Raw genomic sequence first — 17,752 nt, forward strand, 5'->3', positions numbered from 1 at the left:
TTCCATCCGAAACCGTCTGGTTCTCACATGTCTGAGTAGTTTGAGGTCCAGAACGGGACGGAATGATCCGTCCTTTTTTGGCACCACGAGCAAGTTGGAGTAAAAGCCGCGACCACGTTCCTGAAGGGGAACGGGGATCACAACTCCTTCTGTCTTCAGAGCGTCCACTGCCTGAAAAAGTGCGTCGGCCTGAGCGGGGGGCGGAGAGGTTCTGAAGAAACGAGCCGGAGGACGAGAGCTGAACTCTATCCTGTAACCGTGAGACAGAATGTCTCTCACCCATCGGTCTTGAACATGTGGCCTCCAGGCGTCGCCAAAGCGGGAGAGCCTGCCACCGACCGAGGATGCGGCTCGGGGATGCCGAGAGTCATGAGGAGGCTGCCTTGGAGGCAGTGCCTCCTGCGGCCTTTTGGGGGCGTGACTTGGACCGCCACGCATAGGAGTTCCTCTGGCCTTTCTCCGGCCTGCTGGACGAAGAGGATTGGGGCTTGGCGGAGGGACGAAAGGACCGAAACCTCGATTGTATTTTCCGTTGCTGAGGTCTCTTAGGTTTGGACTGGGGTAAGGAGGAGTCCTTTCCCTTGGATTCCTTAATAATCTCATCCAATCGTTCGCCAAACAAGCGGTCGCCAGAAAACAGCAAACCGGTTAAGAACCTCTTGGAGGCTGAGTCTGCCTTCCATTCGCGCAGCCACATGGCCCTGCGGACTGCCACAGAGTTAGCGGATGCCACAGCTGTACGGCTAGCAGAGTCTAGGACTGCGTTCATGGCGTAGGAAGAAAAAGCTGACGCTTGAGAAGTCAAAGACGCAACTTGCGGAGCAGAATTACGTGTGACAGCATTAATCTCAGCCAGACAAGCTGAGATAGCTTGGAGTGCCCACACGGCTGCAAAGGCTGGGGCAAAAGACGCGCCTGTGGCCTCATAGATGGACTTCACCAGGAGCTCTATCTGCCTGTCAGTGGCATCCTTTAGCGATGAGCCATCTGCAACCGATACAACAGATCTAGCCGCCAATCTAGAGACTGGAGGATCCACCTTGGGACATTGAGCCCAACCCTTAACGACTTCAGAGGGGAAGCGGTAACGCGTGTCAGTGAGGCGCTTAGTAAAGCGCTTGTCCGGAACCGCTCTGGGCTTCTGGACAGCATCTCTGAAGTTAGAGTGATCGAAAAACGCACTTGTACGTTTGGGGAACCGAAACTGGTGTTTCTCCAGCTGAGACACCGACTCCTCTACAGGAGGAGGCGGGGGAGAGAGATCCAACACCTGGTTGATGGACGAGATAAGATCATTCACTAAGGCGTCCCCTTCAGGTGTATCAAGGTTAAGGGCGACGTCAGGGTCAGAGCCCTGAGCTGCGACGTCCGCCTCGTCCTCCAGAGAGTCCTCAAGCTGGGAACCCGAGCAGCCTGTCTAGGACTGTGGTCCGGGCAGGAGTCCTCCACGTGAGACCTAGGGCCCAACCTGGGAGCGCGCTGCGGCGCGGACCGAGAGGGGCCTGGAGGCGACAATCCAACAGGGGCCGGGGCCTGTGTAAGGACCGGTCTGGACTGCAAAGCTTCTAGCAGCTTGGCAGACCATTTGTCCATAGACTGAGCCATGGATTGTGAAAGTGACTCAGAGAGTTTCTCAGCAAAAGAGGCGAACTCTGTCCCTGCCGCCTGGACAGGGGGAGCAGGGGGGTCTACATGAGCCGAGGGGCCCACTAGTGACCGAGGCTCCGGCTGAGCAAGCGAAACAGGGGTCGAGCATTGCTCACAGTGAGGGTAGGTGGAACCCGCAGGTAACATAGCCCCACAAGAGGTACAGGCCGCAAAAAAACCCTGTGCCTTAACAGCTTTGCTCCTTGTGGACGACATGCTGTTGTCTCCTAGGAGAATGATCACTGAGGGTATATGGGCAAAAAAGGGTATACAGCCCGACCGAACAGAAATATATATATAAATACGTATCTATTCCGGCACCCTAGGGGGACCAGCACCGGGTGACCGGTGTGGCTTACCGACCGCTAAAAAGTGGAGTGTGTGTCCTCCAGATTCCCTGCCTTAGGTCCCCCGGAGCTGCAGAGCTCTTCACTGAGAATCCTCCACCGGCAGAATGCCAAAAAATGGCTGCCGGAGCTCTCAGGGGAGGAGTGGAGCCGTGGGCGGCGCCAGGAAAGTGCGGGAATCTGGAGTCCCCACAGTGATCAGTGAGGGGGGAGGAAACATACAGGATGCTCCGGCCCTCACATCCGACGTCAGGTCGGCAGACCCGCCCTTACCCCTGACAGGCAGGCCCGTGGGCGGGATTTTTGCGACTAGGCCGCGATGAAGCCGGGGACTAAATTTGAGACTGCGCCCGACAAGCAGGTACGGTCGGCGCGGAAGTCCGCCGGCCTTCTCAATTCAGCAGCTGCCGCAGCGTCCGGGAAGAAGGTGCGCTCCCTGCACAGTCCCCAATGGGGACACAGAGTACCTTTGAGTTGCAGGGCCCGGTCCCTGAGGTTGAATAGACTCCGGTCCGGCAGATTCCCACAGGGGCTGCGGAGGGAGCACGGTCCCAGTAAATGGATGACCACTCAGGATCCCACTTCTCCCAGAGCCGCTAAGGGATGGTGAAGGAGACGGCATGAGGCTCCGGCCTTTGTACCCGCAATGGGTACCTCAACCTTAACAACACCGCCGACGTAGTGGGGTGAGAAGGGAACATGCCGGGGGCCCCTCTTTTCTTCCAACCGACATAACTAATATGAGAATGCATGAGTGGATGTGTGCCTCCTTCCACACAAAGCATAAAACTGAGGAGCCCGTGATCCACGGGAGGGTGTATAGGCAGAGGGGAGGGGTTACACTTTTTAAAGTGTAATACTTTGTGTGGCCTCCGGAGGCAGAAGCTATACACCCCAATTGTCTGGGTCTCCCAATGGAGCGACAAAGAAATAAAATTTTAAGCAAAAAATGTGGTCATGACACACTGTCATGGGGCGAGGATCTGCTGCTGACACTGTTATGGGGGTAATGTCCCCAAATTCTCTGCTAATGTACCCCAGCCTGGTAATGATCCTCCTGCCTTGTATATACAGTATATGTCCCTCATCCTGGTGTAGCCCCCATCCTTCTATATACCGTCATCCTGGCATATGGACCCATTCTGCTATATAACCCATCCTGGCATATACCCCCATCCTGCTCATATACCCCCCATCCTGCTCATATACCCCCCATCCTGCTCATATACCCCCATCCTGCTCATATACCCCCATCCTGCTCATATACTCCCATCCTGCTCATATACCCCCCATCCTGCTCATATACCCCCATCCTGCTATATGCCCCCATCCTGCTCATATACCCCCATCCTGCTATATGCCCCCCATCCTGCTCATATACCCCTATCCTGCTCAAAAATAACCCCCATCCTGCTCAAATATACCCCCATCCTGCTCAAATATACCCCCATCCTGCTATATACCCCCCCATCCTGCTCAAATATACCCCCATCCTGCTATATGCCCCCCCATCCTGCTCATATACCCCCATCCTGCTATATGCCCCCATCCTGCTCATATACCCCCATCCTGCTATATGCCCCCCATCCTGCTCATATACCCCCATCCTGCTCAAATATACCCCCCATCCTGCTCAAATATACCCCCATCCTGCTCAAATATACCCCCATCCTGCTCAAATATACCCCCATCCTGCTATATACCCCCCCATCCTGCTCAAATATACCCCCATCCTGCTATATGCCCCCCCATCCTGCTCATATACCCCCATCCTGCTCATATACCCGGCATCCTGCTCATATACCCCCATCCTGCTATATGCCCCCATCCTGCTCATAATATACCCCCATCCTGCTATATGCCCCCATCCTTCTCATATACCCCCATCCTGCTCATAATATACCCCCATCCTGCTATATGCCCTCATCCTGCTATAAATCCTCATCCTGGTATACGGCCCGCATCCTGTGGCAGAAAAAGAATTAAACGTTCATACTCACCTTACCTCACTCCCTGCAGCATCGCTCCTCCTCTGTCTGTGTCAGCAGCGCTGGAGTGTGGAGCCGGCCACGCTCCCTGCAGCACCGCAATGTCCTCCTGTCTGTGCCGGTGGCGGCTGAGATAGATCGCGGTGCTGCAGGGATCTTGGCCGGTGAGTGTACTGAGTCACTGCACCCCGTGCTCATGATGATGCGCGGGGAGCAGTAAATACAGCCGCACATGATCACTCCAGGCTGTAGTTGCCAGGGGTGATTATGCGGCCAGGCTGTTTAATATGCGAGCATTCCCCGCCCACCTGTCAGCGCCAGCTTCAGCGCTGAGAGATGATGGGCGGGATGATGGGCGTGCATATTAAATGAGCAGGTCCACGTGGTCACGGCAGGCGCTGCTACAGCCATCTTGTGCCGCCGATGTCCCGCTCCACCGCAGCACCCTCATTCCCCGCAGCCCTACATTCAGACTATAAGACGCACCCCCCACTTTCCCCCAATATTTGGGGGGAAAAAAGTGAGTCTTATAGTCCGAAAAGAAGGGAATTTTGTTTACTTACCGTAAATTCCTTTTCTTCTAGCTCCTATTGGGAGACCCAGACAATTGGGTGTATAGCTTCTGCCTCCGGAGGCCACACAAAGTATTACGCTTTAAAAAGTGTAACCCCTCCCCTCTGCCTATACACCCTCCCGTGGATCACGGGCTCCTCAGTTTTGGTGCAAAAGCAGGAAGGAGGAAACTTATAAATTGGTCTAGGGTAAATTCAATCCGAAGGATGTTCGGAGAACTGAAAACCATGAACCAAAAGAACAATTCAACATGAACAACATGTGTACACAAAAGAACAACCAGCCCGAAGTGCACAGGGGCGGGTGCTGGGTCTCCCAATAGGAGCTAGAAGAAAAGGAATTTACGGTAAGTAAACAAAATTCCCTTCTTCTTTGTCGCTCCATTGGGAGACCCAGACAATTGGGACGTCCAAGAGCAGTCCCTGGGTGGGTAAAAGAATACCTCAATAAAAAGAGCCGAAACGAAACGGCCCCCTCTTACAGGTGGGCAACCGCCGCCTGAAGGACTCGCCTACCTAGACTGGCGTCTGCCGAAGCATAGGTATGCACTTGATAGTGCTTCGTGAAAGTGTGCAGACTAGACCACGTAGCTGCCTGACACACCTGCTGAGCCGTAGCCCGGTGCCGCAATGCCCAGGACGCACCCACGGCTCTGGTAGAATGGGCTTTCAACCCTGAAGGAAGTGGAAGCCCAGAAGAACGGTAGGCTTCGAGAATCGGTTCCTTGATCCACCGAGCCAAGGTTGACTTGGAAGCCTGCGAACCCTTACGCTGGCCAGCGACAAGCACAAAGAGCGCATCTGAACGACGCAGGGGCGCCGTGCGAGACACGTAGAGTCGGAGTGCTCTCACCAGATCCAAGGAGTGAAAATCCTTTTCACATTGGTGAATTGGATTAGGGCAAAATGAACGCAAGGAGATATCCTGATTGAGATGAAAAGGAGATACCACCTTAGGGAGAAATTCCGGGACAGGACGCAGAACCACCTTATCCTGGTGAAACACCAGGAAGGGGGCTTTGCATGACAGCGCTGCAAGCTCAGACACTCTCCGGAGTGATGTAACTGCCACTAGAAAGGCCACCTTCTGCGAAAGACGTGATAAAGAGACATCCCGCAGCGGCTCGAAAGGTGGTTTCTGAAGAGCCGTTAGCACCCTGTTAAGATCCCAGGGTTCCAGCGGACGCTTGTAAGGTGGGACTATGTGGCAAACTCCCTGCAGGAACGTGCGGACCTGCGGAAGCCTGGCTAGGCGCTTTTGAAAAAATACGGAGAGCGCCGATACTTGGCCCTTGAGAGAGCCGAGTGACAAACCCTTGTCCATTCCGGATTTAAGGAATGAAAGAAAAGTGGGTAAGGCAAACGGCCATGGAGGAAAACCGTTATCAGAGCACCAGGATAAGAAGATTTGCCAAGACCTGTAATAGATCTTGGCGGACGTTGGTTTCCTGGCCTGTCTCATGGTGGCAATGACATCCTGAGATAACCCTGAAGACGCTAGGAGCCAGGACTCAATGGCCACACAGTCAGATTGAGGGCCACAGAATTCAGATGGAAAAACGGGCCTTGTGACAGCAAGTCTGGGCGGTCTGGAAGCGCCCACGGTTGACCCACCGTGAGATGCCACAGATCCGGGTACCACGACCGCCTCGGCCAGTCTGGAGCGACGAGAATGGCGCGACGGCAGTTGGACCTGATCTTGCGTAACACTCTGGGCAGCATCGCCAGAGGAGGAAACACATAAGGCAGTCGAAACTGCAACCAATCCTGAACTAACGCGTCCGCCGCCAGAGCTCTGTGATCCTGAGACTGAGCCATGAATGCCGGGACTTTGTTGTTGTGCCGTGACGCCATGAGATCGACATCCGGCGTTCCCCAGCGGCGACAGATCTCTCGAAACACTTCTGGGTGTAGAGACCATTCCCCCGCATCCATGCCCTGACGACTGAGAAAATCTGCTTCCCAGTTTTCTACGCCCGGGATGTGAACTGCGGAGATGGTGGAGGCTGTGGCTTCCACTCACTGCAGAATCCGCCGGACTTCCTGGAAGGCTTGACGACTGCGAGTGCCGCCTTGGTGGTTGATGTATGCGACGGCAGTGGCGTTGTCCGACTGGATACGGATCTGCCTGCCCTCCAGCCACCGATGGAAAGCCAATAGGGCTAGATACACTGCCCTTATCTCCAGAACATTGATCTGAAGGGAAGACTCTATCGGAGTCCAGGTTCCCTGAGCCCTGTGGTGGAGAAAAACCGCCCCCCACCCTGACAGGCTCACGTCCGTGGTGACCACAGCCCAGGTTGGGGGTAGGAAGGATTTTCCCTGCGATAGAGAATTGGGAAGGAGCCACCACTGAAGAGACGTCTTGGTTGCAAGGGAAAGAGAGACGTTCCTGTCGAGGGAAGCCGACCTCCTGTCCCATTTGCGGAGAATGTCCCATTGGAGTGGCCGCAGATGGAATTGTGCGAACAGCACTGCCTCCATCGCTGCCACCATCTTCCCCAGGAAGTGCATGAGGCGCCTTAAGGGGTGTGACTGACCCCGAAGAAGTGATTGCACCCCTGCCTGCAGAGAAAGCTGTTTGTCCCGCGGTAGCTTGACTACCGCTGACTGTGTATGAAACTCCACCGCGAGGTAAGTCAGTAATTGGGTCGGTGTCAACTTGGATTTCGGGAAGTTGATGATCCACCCGAACTGCTGGAGAGTCGCCAGAGCGACGGTAAGGCTGTGTTGACACGCCACCCGAGAAGGTGCCCTGACTAGGAGATCGTCTAAGTAGGGAATCACAGAGTGGCCCTGAGAGTGTAGGACCGCCACAACGGATGCCATGACTTTGGTGAAAACCCGTGGGGCTGTTGCCAGGCCGAAAGGCAATGCCACGAACTGAAGGTGTTCGTCCCCGATGGCGAAACGCAAGAAGCGTTGATGTTCGGGTGCGATCGGCACGTGGAGATAAGCATCCTTGATGTCGATCGATGCTAGGAAGTCTCCTTGTGACATCGAGGCGATGACCGAGCGGAGAGATTCCATCCGAAACCGTCTGGTTCTCACATGTCTGTTGAGTAGTTTGAGGTCCAGAACGGGACGGAATGATCCGTCCTTTTTTGCCACCACGAACAAATCGGAGTAAAAGCCGCAACCACGTTCCTGAAGGGGAACGGGGATCACAACTCCTTCTGTCTTCAGAGCGTCCACTGCCTGAAAAAGTGCGTCGGCCTGAGCGGGGGTCGGAGAGGTTCTGAAGAAACGAGCCGGAGGACGAGAGCTGAACTCTATTCTGTAACCGTGAGACAGAATGTCTCTCACCCATCGGTCTTGAACATGTAACCACCAGGCGTCGCCAAAGCGGGAGAGCCTGCCACCGACCGAGGATGCGGCTCGGGGATGCCGAGAGTCATGAGGAGGCCGCCTTGGAGGCAGTGCCTCCTGCGGCCTTTTGGGGGCGAGACTTGGACCGCCACGCATAGGAGTTCCTCTGGCCTTTCTCCGGCCTGCTGGACGAAGAGGATTGGGGCTTGGCGGAGGGACGCATGGACCGAAACCTCGATTGTATTTTCCGTTGCTGCGGTCTCTTAGGTTTGGACTGGGGTAAGGAGGAGTCCTTTCCCTTGGATTCCTTAATAATCTCATCCAATCGTTCGCCAAACAAACGTTCGCCAGAAAAAGTCAAACCAGTTAAGAACCTCTTGGAGGCCGAGTCAGCCTTCCATTCGCGCAGCCACATGGCCCTGCGGACTGCCACAGAGTTAGCGGATGCCACAGCTGTACGGCTAGCAGAGTCTAGGACTGCGTTCATGGCGTAGGAAGAAAAAGCTGACGCTTGAGAAGTCAAAGACGCAACTTGCGGAGCAGAATTACGTGTGACAGCATTAATCTCAGCCAGACAAGCTGAGATAGCTTGGAGTGCCCACAAGGCTGCAAAGGCCGGGGCAAAAGACGCGCCCGTGGCTTCATAGATGGACTTCACTAGGAGCTCTATCTGCCTGTCAGTGGCATCCTTTAGCGATGAGCCATCTGCAACCGATACCACAGATCTAGCCGCCAATCTAGAGACTGGAGGATCCACCTTGGGACATTGAGCCCAACCCTTAACGACTTCAGAGGGGAAGGGATAACGCGTGTCAGTGAGGCGCTTAGTAAAGCGCTTGCCGGAACCGCTCTGGGCTTCTGGACAGCATCTCTGAAGTTAGAGTGATCGAAAAACGCACTACGTGTACGTTTGGGGAACCGAAACTGGTGTTTCTCCTGCTGAGACGCCGACTCCTCTACAGGAGGAGGCGGGGGAGAGAGATCCAACACCTGGTTGATGGACGAGATAAGATCATTCACTAAGGCGTCCCCTTCAGGTGTATCAAGGTTGAGGGCGACGTCAGGGTCAGAGCCCTGAGCTGCGACGTCCGCCTCGTCCTCCAGCGAGTCCTCAAGCTGGGAACCCGAGCAGCGTGAAGAAGTCGGGGAAGATTCCCAGTGAGCCCGCTTAGCCTGTCTAGGACTGTGGTCCGGGCAGGAGTCCTCCACGTGAGACCTAGGGCCCAACCTGGGAGCGCGCTGCGGCGCGGACCGAGAGGGGCCTGGAGGCGACGATCCAACAGGGGCCGGGGCCTGTGTAAGGACCGGTCTGGACTGCAAAGCTTCTAGCAGCTTGGCAGACCATTTGTCCATAGAGAAAGTGACTCAGAGAGTTTCTCAGCAAAAGAGGCGAACTCTGTCCCTGCCGCCTGGACAGGGGGAGCAGGGAGGTCTACATGAGCCGAGGGGCCCACTAGTGACCGAGGCTCCGGCTGAGCAAGCGAAACAGGGGTCGAGCATTGCTCACAGTGAGGGTAGGTGGAACCCGCAGGTAACATAGCCCCACAAGAGGTACAGGCCGCAAAAAAAACCCTGTGCCTTAACAGCTTTGCTCCTTGTGGACGACATGCTGTTGTCTCCTAGGAGAATGATCACTGAGGGTATATGGGCAAAAAAGGGTATACAGCCCGACCGAACAGAAATATATATATAAATACGTATCTATTCCGGCACCCTAGGGGGACCAGCACCGGGTGACCGGTGTGGCTTACCGACCGCTAAAAAGTGGAGTGTGTGTCCTCCAGATTCCCTGCCTTAGGTCCCCCGGAGCTGCAGAGCTCTTCACTGAGAATCCTCCACCGGCAGAATGCCAAAAAATGGCTGCCGGAGCTCTCAGGGGAGGAGTGGAGCCGTGGGCGGTGCCAGGAAAGTGCGGGAATCTGGGGTCCCCACAGTGATCAGTGAGGGGGGAGGAAAACATGCAGGATGCTCCAGCCCTCACATCCGACGTCAGGTCGGCAGTCCCGCCCTTACCCCTGACAGGCAGGCCCGGGGGCGGGATTTTTGCGACTAGGCCGCGATGAAGCCGGGGACTAAATTTGAGACCGCGCCCGACAAGCAGGCACGGTCGGCGCAGAAGTCCGCCGGCCTTCTCAATTCAGCAGCTGCCGCAGCGTCCGGGAAGAAGGTGCGCTCCCTGCACAGTCCCCAATGGGGACACAGAGTACCTTAGAGTTGCAGGGCCCGGTCCCTGAAGTTGAATAGACTCCGGTCCGGCAGATTCCCACAGGGGCTGCGGATGGAGCACGGTCCCAGTAAATGGATGACCGCTCAGGATCCCACTTCTCCCAGAGCCGCTAAGGGATGGTGAAGGAGACGGCATGAGGCTCCGGCCTTTGTACCCGCAATGGGTACCTCAACCTTAACAACACCGCCGACGTAGTGGGGTGAGAAGGGAACATGCCGGGGGCCCCGTGGGGGCCCTCTTTTCTTCCAACCGATATAACTAATATGAGAATGCATGAGTGGATGTGTGCCTCCTTCCACACAAAGCATAAAACTGAGGAGCCCGTGATCCACGGGAGGGTGTATAGGCAGAGGGGAGGGGTTACACTTTTTAAAGCGTAATACTTTGTGTGGCCTCTGGAGGCAGAAGCTATACACCCAATTGTCTGGGTCTCCCAATGGAGCGACAAAGAAATACGGTAATTAACTTTCCAGCCCAGCACTGATCATCCACTCTGAGCCCTGGGTCCCCTGGTGGTCTCGGGATATACACAATGTCATGTGATTACTGCAGCCAATCAGTGGCATGTTAAAAGATGGCAGCCTCCATATTTTGTCTGATTGGCTGCAGTAGTCATATGGCATTGTTTATCATGAGACCGGCAGGAGATATAGAGATGAGAGCAGAGGAACGGTGCCAGCCTGTAAGCCAATGTCACTTGTGTGGCTTCGGGCCATAGAAGGTCACAGCGTTTGGTTGCGCAGTATGCTCCCTGACTTTCCATTGTTCCTGCTGTCAGTATTCATTGGTATAGGTAGATTTCCTGCTGGATTCATCTCTCTTCCCTTTGGACCCAATAGGAGCTCACCTTCCATCCAGCTGCTGATCATCAGTATTTTCTTGGTGCTTCAATACCCCTTCGTTCCTTGGACTGGTGCTGGTGATATTTTTCAGTTCCATCAAGCCTACGTTGCAAGCAGGTGGCTTGTACTCCTCTGTGGTATCGTTGCTGAAAACTCTGCTAAACTTCTCTCTGAGTCATGCAATAATAAGCAGTTCATGCTTTTCCCCCTGTTTATTCCCCTTGTGTCATCTATAGTTACATAGGTTGAAAAAAGACCTAGGTCCATCTAGTTCACCCTTCCTCTACCAGTTCTACATTTTGTCCCTAAGTCATTTGCAACCAACAATGTTGTGTACTGAGGCAATCATCCAACCCTTTTTTAAAAGCTGTTATAGTATCTGCCATTACTACCTCTTGTGGTCGGCATTCCACAGTCTGACCGCTCTAACTGTAAAGAACCCTTTCCTATTTAGCTGTCGGAATCGCTTTTCTTCCACTCGCAGTGAATGCCCCCTGGTCCTTAGTATTGTCTTTGGAAGGAATAAGTCATGAGCCAGTCCTTTATATTGACCACACATGTATTTATATATGTGTTTAGTTGTTTAGTGGAAATGTACAAATCTGCACAACATTGTTTGCCGAACTATGATTTAAAGAGAACCTGTCACCTTTTTGCTTTAATTGTATTCCTACTGCTCTTTTGAGTTTATTATTTTTTTTTTTTAAATCCACCATAGAATTCCAGAGATATGAATGAGCCTTTTAATTTACAGCTGCTTTTTATGGTCTGTTCCAATAGGCCATGGCTTACAGTGCAATTATGCAGAACGGCCTAAAGACACGCCCCTGAGATTCATTAGTTATTTACAATTTTATGACCACTTATAAAATGTATTCAAAGTTCTGCCCATTGTGTTGGATTGTCAATGCAACCCACTTCTCCCACTCTTCACACACTGATGGCAACACCGCTGAAGAAATGCGAGCACAGGCTTCCAGTATCAGTTCTTTATGCACTGAAGATGGCACATGCCCTGAGTTTTTCCACTGAGATGGTGCACCACCACATTATGGGTGTCAGGTCGGAGCGTTCCTACATGAAAAGCTTCCTGAAAAGTGGATTGGTCATCGTGGGCCAGTTGAATGGCCACCAAGGTCTCCCGATCTGACCCCCTTAGACTTTTATTTTTGGGGTCACCTGAAGGCAACTGTCTATGCTGTGAATATACAAGATGTGCAGCATCTGAAACAACGGATACTGGAAGCCTGTGCTAGCATTTCTTCAGCGGTGTTGCTATCAGTGTGTGAAGAGTGGGAGAAGAGGGTTGCATTGACAATCCAACGCAATGGGCAGAACTTTGAATACATTTTATAAGTGGTCATAAAATGGTAAATAACTAATGAACAAATAAAGTTTCATTAAAACCAAGAACACCATTGTTTTTCTTGTGAAATTCTCAATAAGTTTGATGTGTTACATGTAGCTCTTCCCATTGGAAAAAATAAAGTTAGATCCAAAATGTCTGACTTCAAAATGGCCGCCATGGTCACCACCCATCTTTAACCCCTTCAGCCCGGGGCACTTTCCGCTTTTGCGTTTTTGTTTTTTGCTCCCCTTCTTCCGAGAGCCGTAACTTTTTTATTTTTCCGTCAATCTTGCCATATGAGGACTTGTTTTTTGCAGGACAAGTTGTACTTTTAAATGAAACCATAGGTTTTACCATATGGCGTACTGGAAAACAGCAAAAAAAATTCCAAGTGTGGAAAAACTGCAAAAAAGTGTGATGGCACAATAGTTTTTGGGATGTTTTATTCACGGTGTTCACTATATGGTAAAACTGATGTATATATGTGATGCCTGAGGTCGGTGCGAGTTTGTAGACACCAAACATGTATAGGTTTACTTGTATCAAAGGGGTTAAAAAAAATTCACAAGCTTGTCCAATGATAGTGGCGTACTTTCTGCGCCATTTTCCGAAACCCGTAGAGTTCTTATTTTTTGGGATCTATGGCTCAGTGATGGCTTATTTTTTGCGTCTCGAGCTGACGTTTCTAATGGTACCATTTTTGCGCAGATGCTACGTTTTGAACGCCTGTTATTGCATTTTGCGTAAAACTTGCGGCGACCAAAATACGTAATTTTGGCGTTTGGAATTTTTTTGCCACTACGCCGTTTACCAATCAGATTAATTGATTTTATATTTTGATAGATTGGGCATTTTTGAACGCGGCGATACCAAATATGTTTATATTTATTTATTTTTTAACACTTTAATTTTCAATGGGGGGAAGGGGGTTGATTTGAACTTTTAGGGGGGTTTTTTTTAAAAAAAATTTTTACTTTTTTTTTTTATTTTACTAGTCCCCCTAGGGGGCTATAGCGATCAGCAATCCGATCGCACTTATCTATTCGCTGATCACAGCTATACAGCTGTAAACAGCAGATACAGTCACTTCCTGTTTCACTCTGCTCCGGGCCGGGTGAAAACGAAAGTGAAACGTCATAGCTGCAGGCGTCATCACATGACCCTGTGCTACGGTGGCAACCACCGAAAGTCACGTTATCACTCACGTGACTTCTGGTGGGGGCGGCGGCAAGTGAAAATCTTCACCGCGCGTATATACATCTCGCTGCCAGACTTTGGCAGCGAGATGTAAGGGGTTAATGTTACGGGTGGAATGCGATTCCACTCGTAACATGCAGGCACACATATCAGCTGCTGAAAACAGCTGATATGTGTGCCAATAGCCGCCGCCTGCCCACGGCAGGGGGCGGGGCTTAACGGGACACACTCCATGATGGCTATATCCGTCCATGGTCGTGAAGAGGTTAAAAGTTCACCCCTCCCATATACTAATGAGACACAAACAGGAAGTTGATATCACCAACCATTCCCATTTTATTTAGGTGTATCCATATAAATGACCAACCCTGTATATGTCACCATCATTGATAACTATTACCTTCACTGCTTTCTTCTGCTCTTACCATACATTTTAACATGATTTGAAATGGTGAAGAACGGAAAACTCATTGCATTACTGTTACGTTTTACCTGGTTCCCTGTAGAGGTCGGGGCTCTCCACAGATTTGTTTAAACTGACATCCAAATCTACAATAAAGAAAAATTGATTGATTACAATTTTTTTTTTTTTTTAAAAAAAAAAAAAAAAAAAAAAAAAAAGCATAAAACACAAGAAAATCAGCATGGCCTGAGGAAATCTTCAGGGAGGGGTGCGGTTTAGTTTTTGCTTTGTGTCAGTTGCAATGGGAGAGGTTTACAATGTGTCCAACTCCTGTCCTTTTCTAAAATCTTGTTTTTGTTTTTTCATTTTTATTGTCTACAGTCAAGAAATATGAAAACAGGGAAAAACATGAAAACACTGTGAAAATATGGAAAATGTTTTGTTAAGGTTCTAGTGTAATTAGAAACAGAATTCAATCAGAAAAGGATAATATGGTGAAGAAAGAAGATCTCAATGTTTTCTAGATTTTTAAAGGGAACCTGTCACCAGATTTGGTGACTATAAGCTGCGGTCACCACCAGTGAGCCCTTATATACAATATTCTAACATGCTGTATATAAGAGCCCAGGCCGCTGTGTAAAATGTAAAAATCACTTTATAATAATCACCAACGGGGCGGTGCGGTGCAGACTGGTCAGATGGGTGTCTCCGTTCTACGGTACCGGCGCCTCCTCTTTTGGCCATCTTTGTCCTCCGTCTTCTGAAGCCTGGGTACATGACGCGTCCTACGTCATCCACACAAGCCAGCATTGAGGTCCTGAGCAGGGCAGATCAAAGTATTGTAGTGCGCCTGCGCGGGACCTCAATGCCGGCTAGTGTGGATGACGTAGGACACGTCATGCACCCAGGCTTCAGAAGGAGGTCAAAGATGGCCGAAAGAGGAGGCGCCGCACCCGGAGAATAGAGACACCCATCCAACCAGTCTGCACCGCCCCACTAAGTGAATATTATAAAGTGATTCTTACGTTCTACACAGCGGCCTGGGCTTTTATATATAGTATGTTAGAATGCTGTATATAAGGGCTCACTAGTGGTGGCCGCAGCTTATGGGCCCCAAATCTGGTGACAGGTTCCCTTTAAACTCTTCTATTTTCTTTGGTTTGGATACTTTGGTAAAGTTTGATACCAGATTGCTGATCTTGTATTCTCCAATGATCCTGTAGCTGCTTTCTACAGATACACCCTGTTTCCATACAATGAAATTATGTGAAAAAACACTGTACAACAGATACAAGTTCCGCATAATACAGTGCCGTATTACAGCCCCCAAAACTCTAAAGGGTACTTTACACACTGCGACATCATGTAACGCCTGCCTGGATCAACAGACTCAGATAGGCTGTAAATGACAGGCTAGAGGGAAGCCACTCACCAAGCAGGACCCCCAGAACCCTGAAACCCTTTAACCCCTATACAGGGATTTGGAATTAAACAGGGCCCAAGGTGATCACTACCTGTGGAAGGCTGCAGTCCGATGAGAGTAGTCGTCAGGCAGGGTCAAACCAGGAATAGTAGAACAGGGACAGAATCAGCAGGCAAGGACGTAATCAGAAAACGTAGCAGAGTTCAAATCCGGATCGGGCAGCGAGGTACAAAAACAGCAGACAGAAGGTAGTCTGAAAACATACAGAAGTCAGCACAGAGGAATCACAAAACAGAATAGGGCGGATCAGCAGCCAGGAAATCAGAACTATCTCTGGCAGAGGTCAGCAGACAGGAGGGGAACTAAGAAGGGTGTGGTGTCTTCCCATTGGCTGTAGCTGAACGCTGGCAACTTCAGCTGGAAGACACACGCCACCTACAGTCAGCCAGCGGTACTGCAGATCCCAAGATAACCCAGCCCAGTGGATGATCGGAGCCTGCGCCCACCGGTGCCGCTGGCATCGACTCCTCTCCCATCACCAGCACCATCCATGGCAAGAACACGGCGTCGCCTGGCGATCGGAGCAGAAATCGCTGGAGCGGACTCTGGTGGTAACGTAACACATCGCTAGCGATTGCTAGCAATGTCGAGCGCGATAGCACCCGCCCCCGTCGTATGTGCGACATTTGGTGATCGCTGCCGTAGCAAACATTATCGCTACGGCAGCGTCACACGCACATACCTTGTCAGAGACGTCGCTGTGACCGCCGAACAATCCCTCCCTCAAGGGGGAGGTGCATTCGGTCTCACCGCGACGTCAATAAGCGGCCGTCCAATAGAAGCGGAGGGGCGGAGATGAGCGTGCCGTAACATCCCGCCCACCTCCTTCCTTCCTCATTGCCGGTGGAGGCAGGTGAGGAGATGTTTGTCGCTCCTGCGGTGTCACACATAGCGATGTGTGCTGCCGCAGGAACGACAAACAACATCGTACCTGCAGAAGCAACGATATTAAGGAAATGAACGACGTGTCAACGAGCAACGATTTTTCACGTTTTTGTGCTCGTTGACCATCGCTCATTTGTGTCACACGCTGCGATGTCGCTACCGGCACCGAATGTGCGTCACTAACGACGTGACCCCGACGATAGATCGGTAGCGATGTCGCAGCGTGTAAAGCACCCTTTATTTTCCTCTGATTTTATATAGAAGTCTATTTATTCTACTGATTCCTCTTCTATTAACGCTACTAAGTATAAAGAAGCAGGAACGCAGCGCCCCCTGCTGGGACATTTTATGTATCTCAGGTTCTATTCATTTACTTTATGTACAAAGTATCGAAACACTGTATCTCCACAGTATCCCATGTCACACTCTGCTCTGCTCACACCTTCATCCACAGCTTCTGTCAAATTACAGAAATTTATAGTAATGAAATGTGGCAAAGTACTAACACAATAATCACCAGTTCAGGCCCTCGCAGTCCCAGTTGCTCGTCAAGGTTTTATCTTCTTCTTCTCGGCTTTGTACACAATCTTTTTTATATATACTGCTCCAATGCATCTACAACTTCACAAAATTCTACCGTTTTATACAGGTAAAGAAGGGAATTTTGTTTACTTACCGTAAATTCCTTTTCTTCTAGCTCCTATTGGGAGACCCAGACAATTGGGTGTATAGCTTCTGCCTCCGGAGGCCACACAAAGTATTACACTTTAAAAAGTGTAACCCCTCCCCTCTGCTATACACCCTCCCGTGCATCACGGGCCCATCAGTTTTGGTGCCAAAGCAGGAAGGAGGAAACTTATAAATTGGTCTAAGGTAAATTCAATCCGAAGGATGTTCGGAGAACTGAACCATGAACCAAAGAACAATGAACATGAACAACATGTGTACACAAAAAAACAACAGCCCGAAGGGAACAGGGGCGGGTGCTGGGTCTCCCAATAGGAGCTAGAAGAAAAGGAATTTACGGTAAGTAAACAAAATTCCCTTCTTCTTTGTCGCTTCATTGGGAGACCCAGACAATTGGGATGTCCAAAAGCAATCCCTGGGTGGGTAAAAGAATACCTCGATAAAAAGAGCCGAAAAAACGGCCTCTTCTTACAGGTGTGCAACTGCCGCCTGAAGGACTTGCCTACCTAGGGCGGCATCTGCCGAAGCATATGCATGCACCTGATAGTGTTTTGTAAAAGTGTGCAGACTCGACCAGGTAGCCGCCTGACACACCTGCTGAGCCGTAGCCTGGTGCCGCAATGCCCAGGACGCACCTACGGCTCTGGTAGAATGGGCTTTCAGCCCTGAAGGAATCGGAAGCCCAGAGGAACGGTAGGCTTCAAGAATCGGTTCCTTGATCCATCTAGCCAAGGTTGACTTGGAAGCCTGCGACCCCTTACGCTGGCCAGCGACAAGGACAAAGAGTGCATCAGAACGGCGCAGGGGCGCCGTGCGT

At 51.2% G+C, this 17,752-nt stretch overlaps 1 protein-coding gene across 1 annotated transcript in view; it reads right to left on the reverse strand.

The window, feature by feature from the left end:
• Positions 1-17,752, reverse strand: part of IFIH1 (interferon induced with helicase C domain 1) — a 152,391-nt gene that overhangs the window by 96,645 nt on the left and 37,994 nt on the right. Inside the window, exon 4 of the mRNA XM_075317265.1 lies at positions 13,970-14,026. Coding sequence (XP_075173380.1) covers positions 13,970-14,026 — 57 coding nt within the window. The remainder of the gene's footprint in view (positions 1-13,969; positions 14,027-17,752) is intronic.

This window comes from Anomaloglossus baeobatrachus, chromosome 7 (genome assembly GCF_048569485.1).
Source record: "Anomaloglossus baeobatrachus isolate aAnoBae1 chromosome 7, aAnoBae1.hap1, whole genome shotgun sequence".
Taxonomy (NCBI): Eukaryota; Metazoa; Chordata; class Amphibia; order Anura; family Aromobatidae; genus Anomaloglossus; species Anomaloglossus baeobatrachus.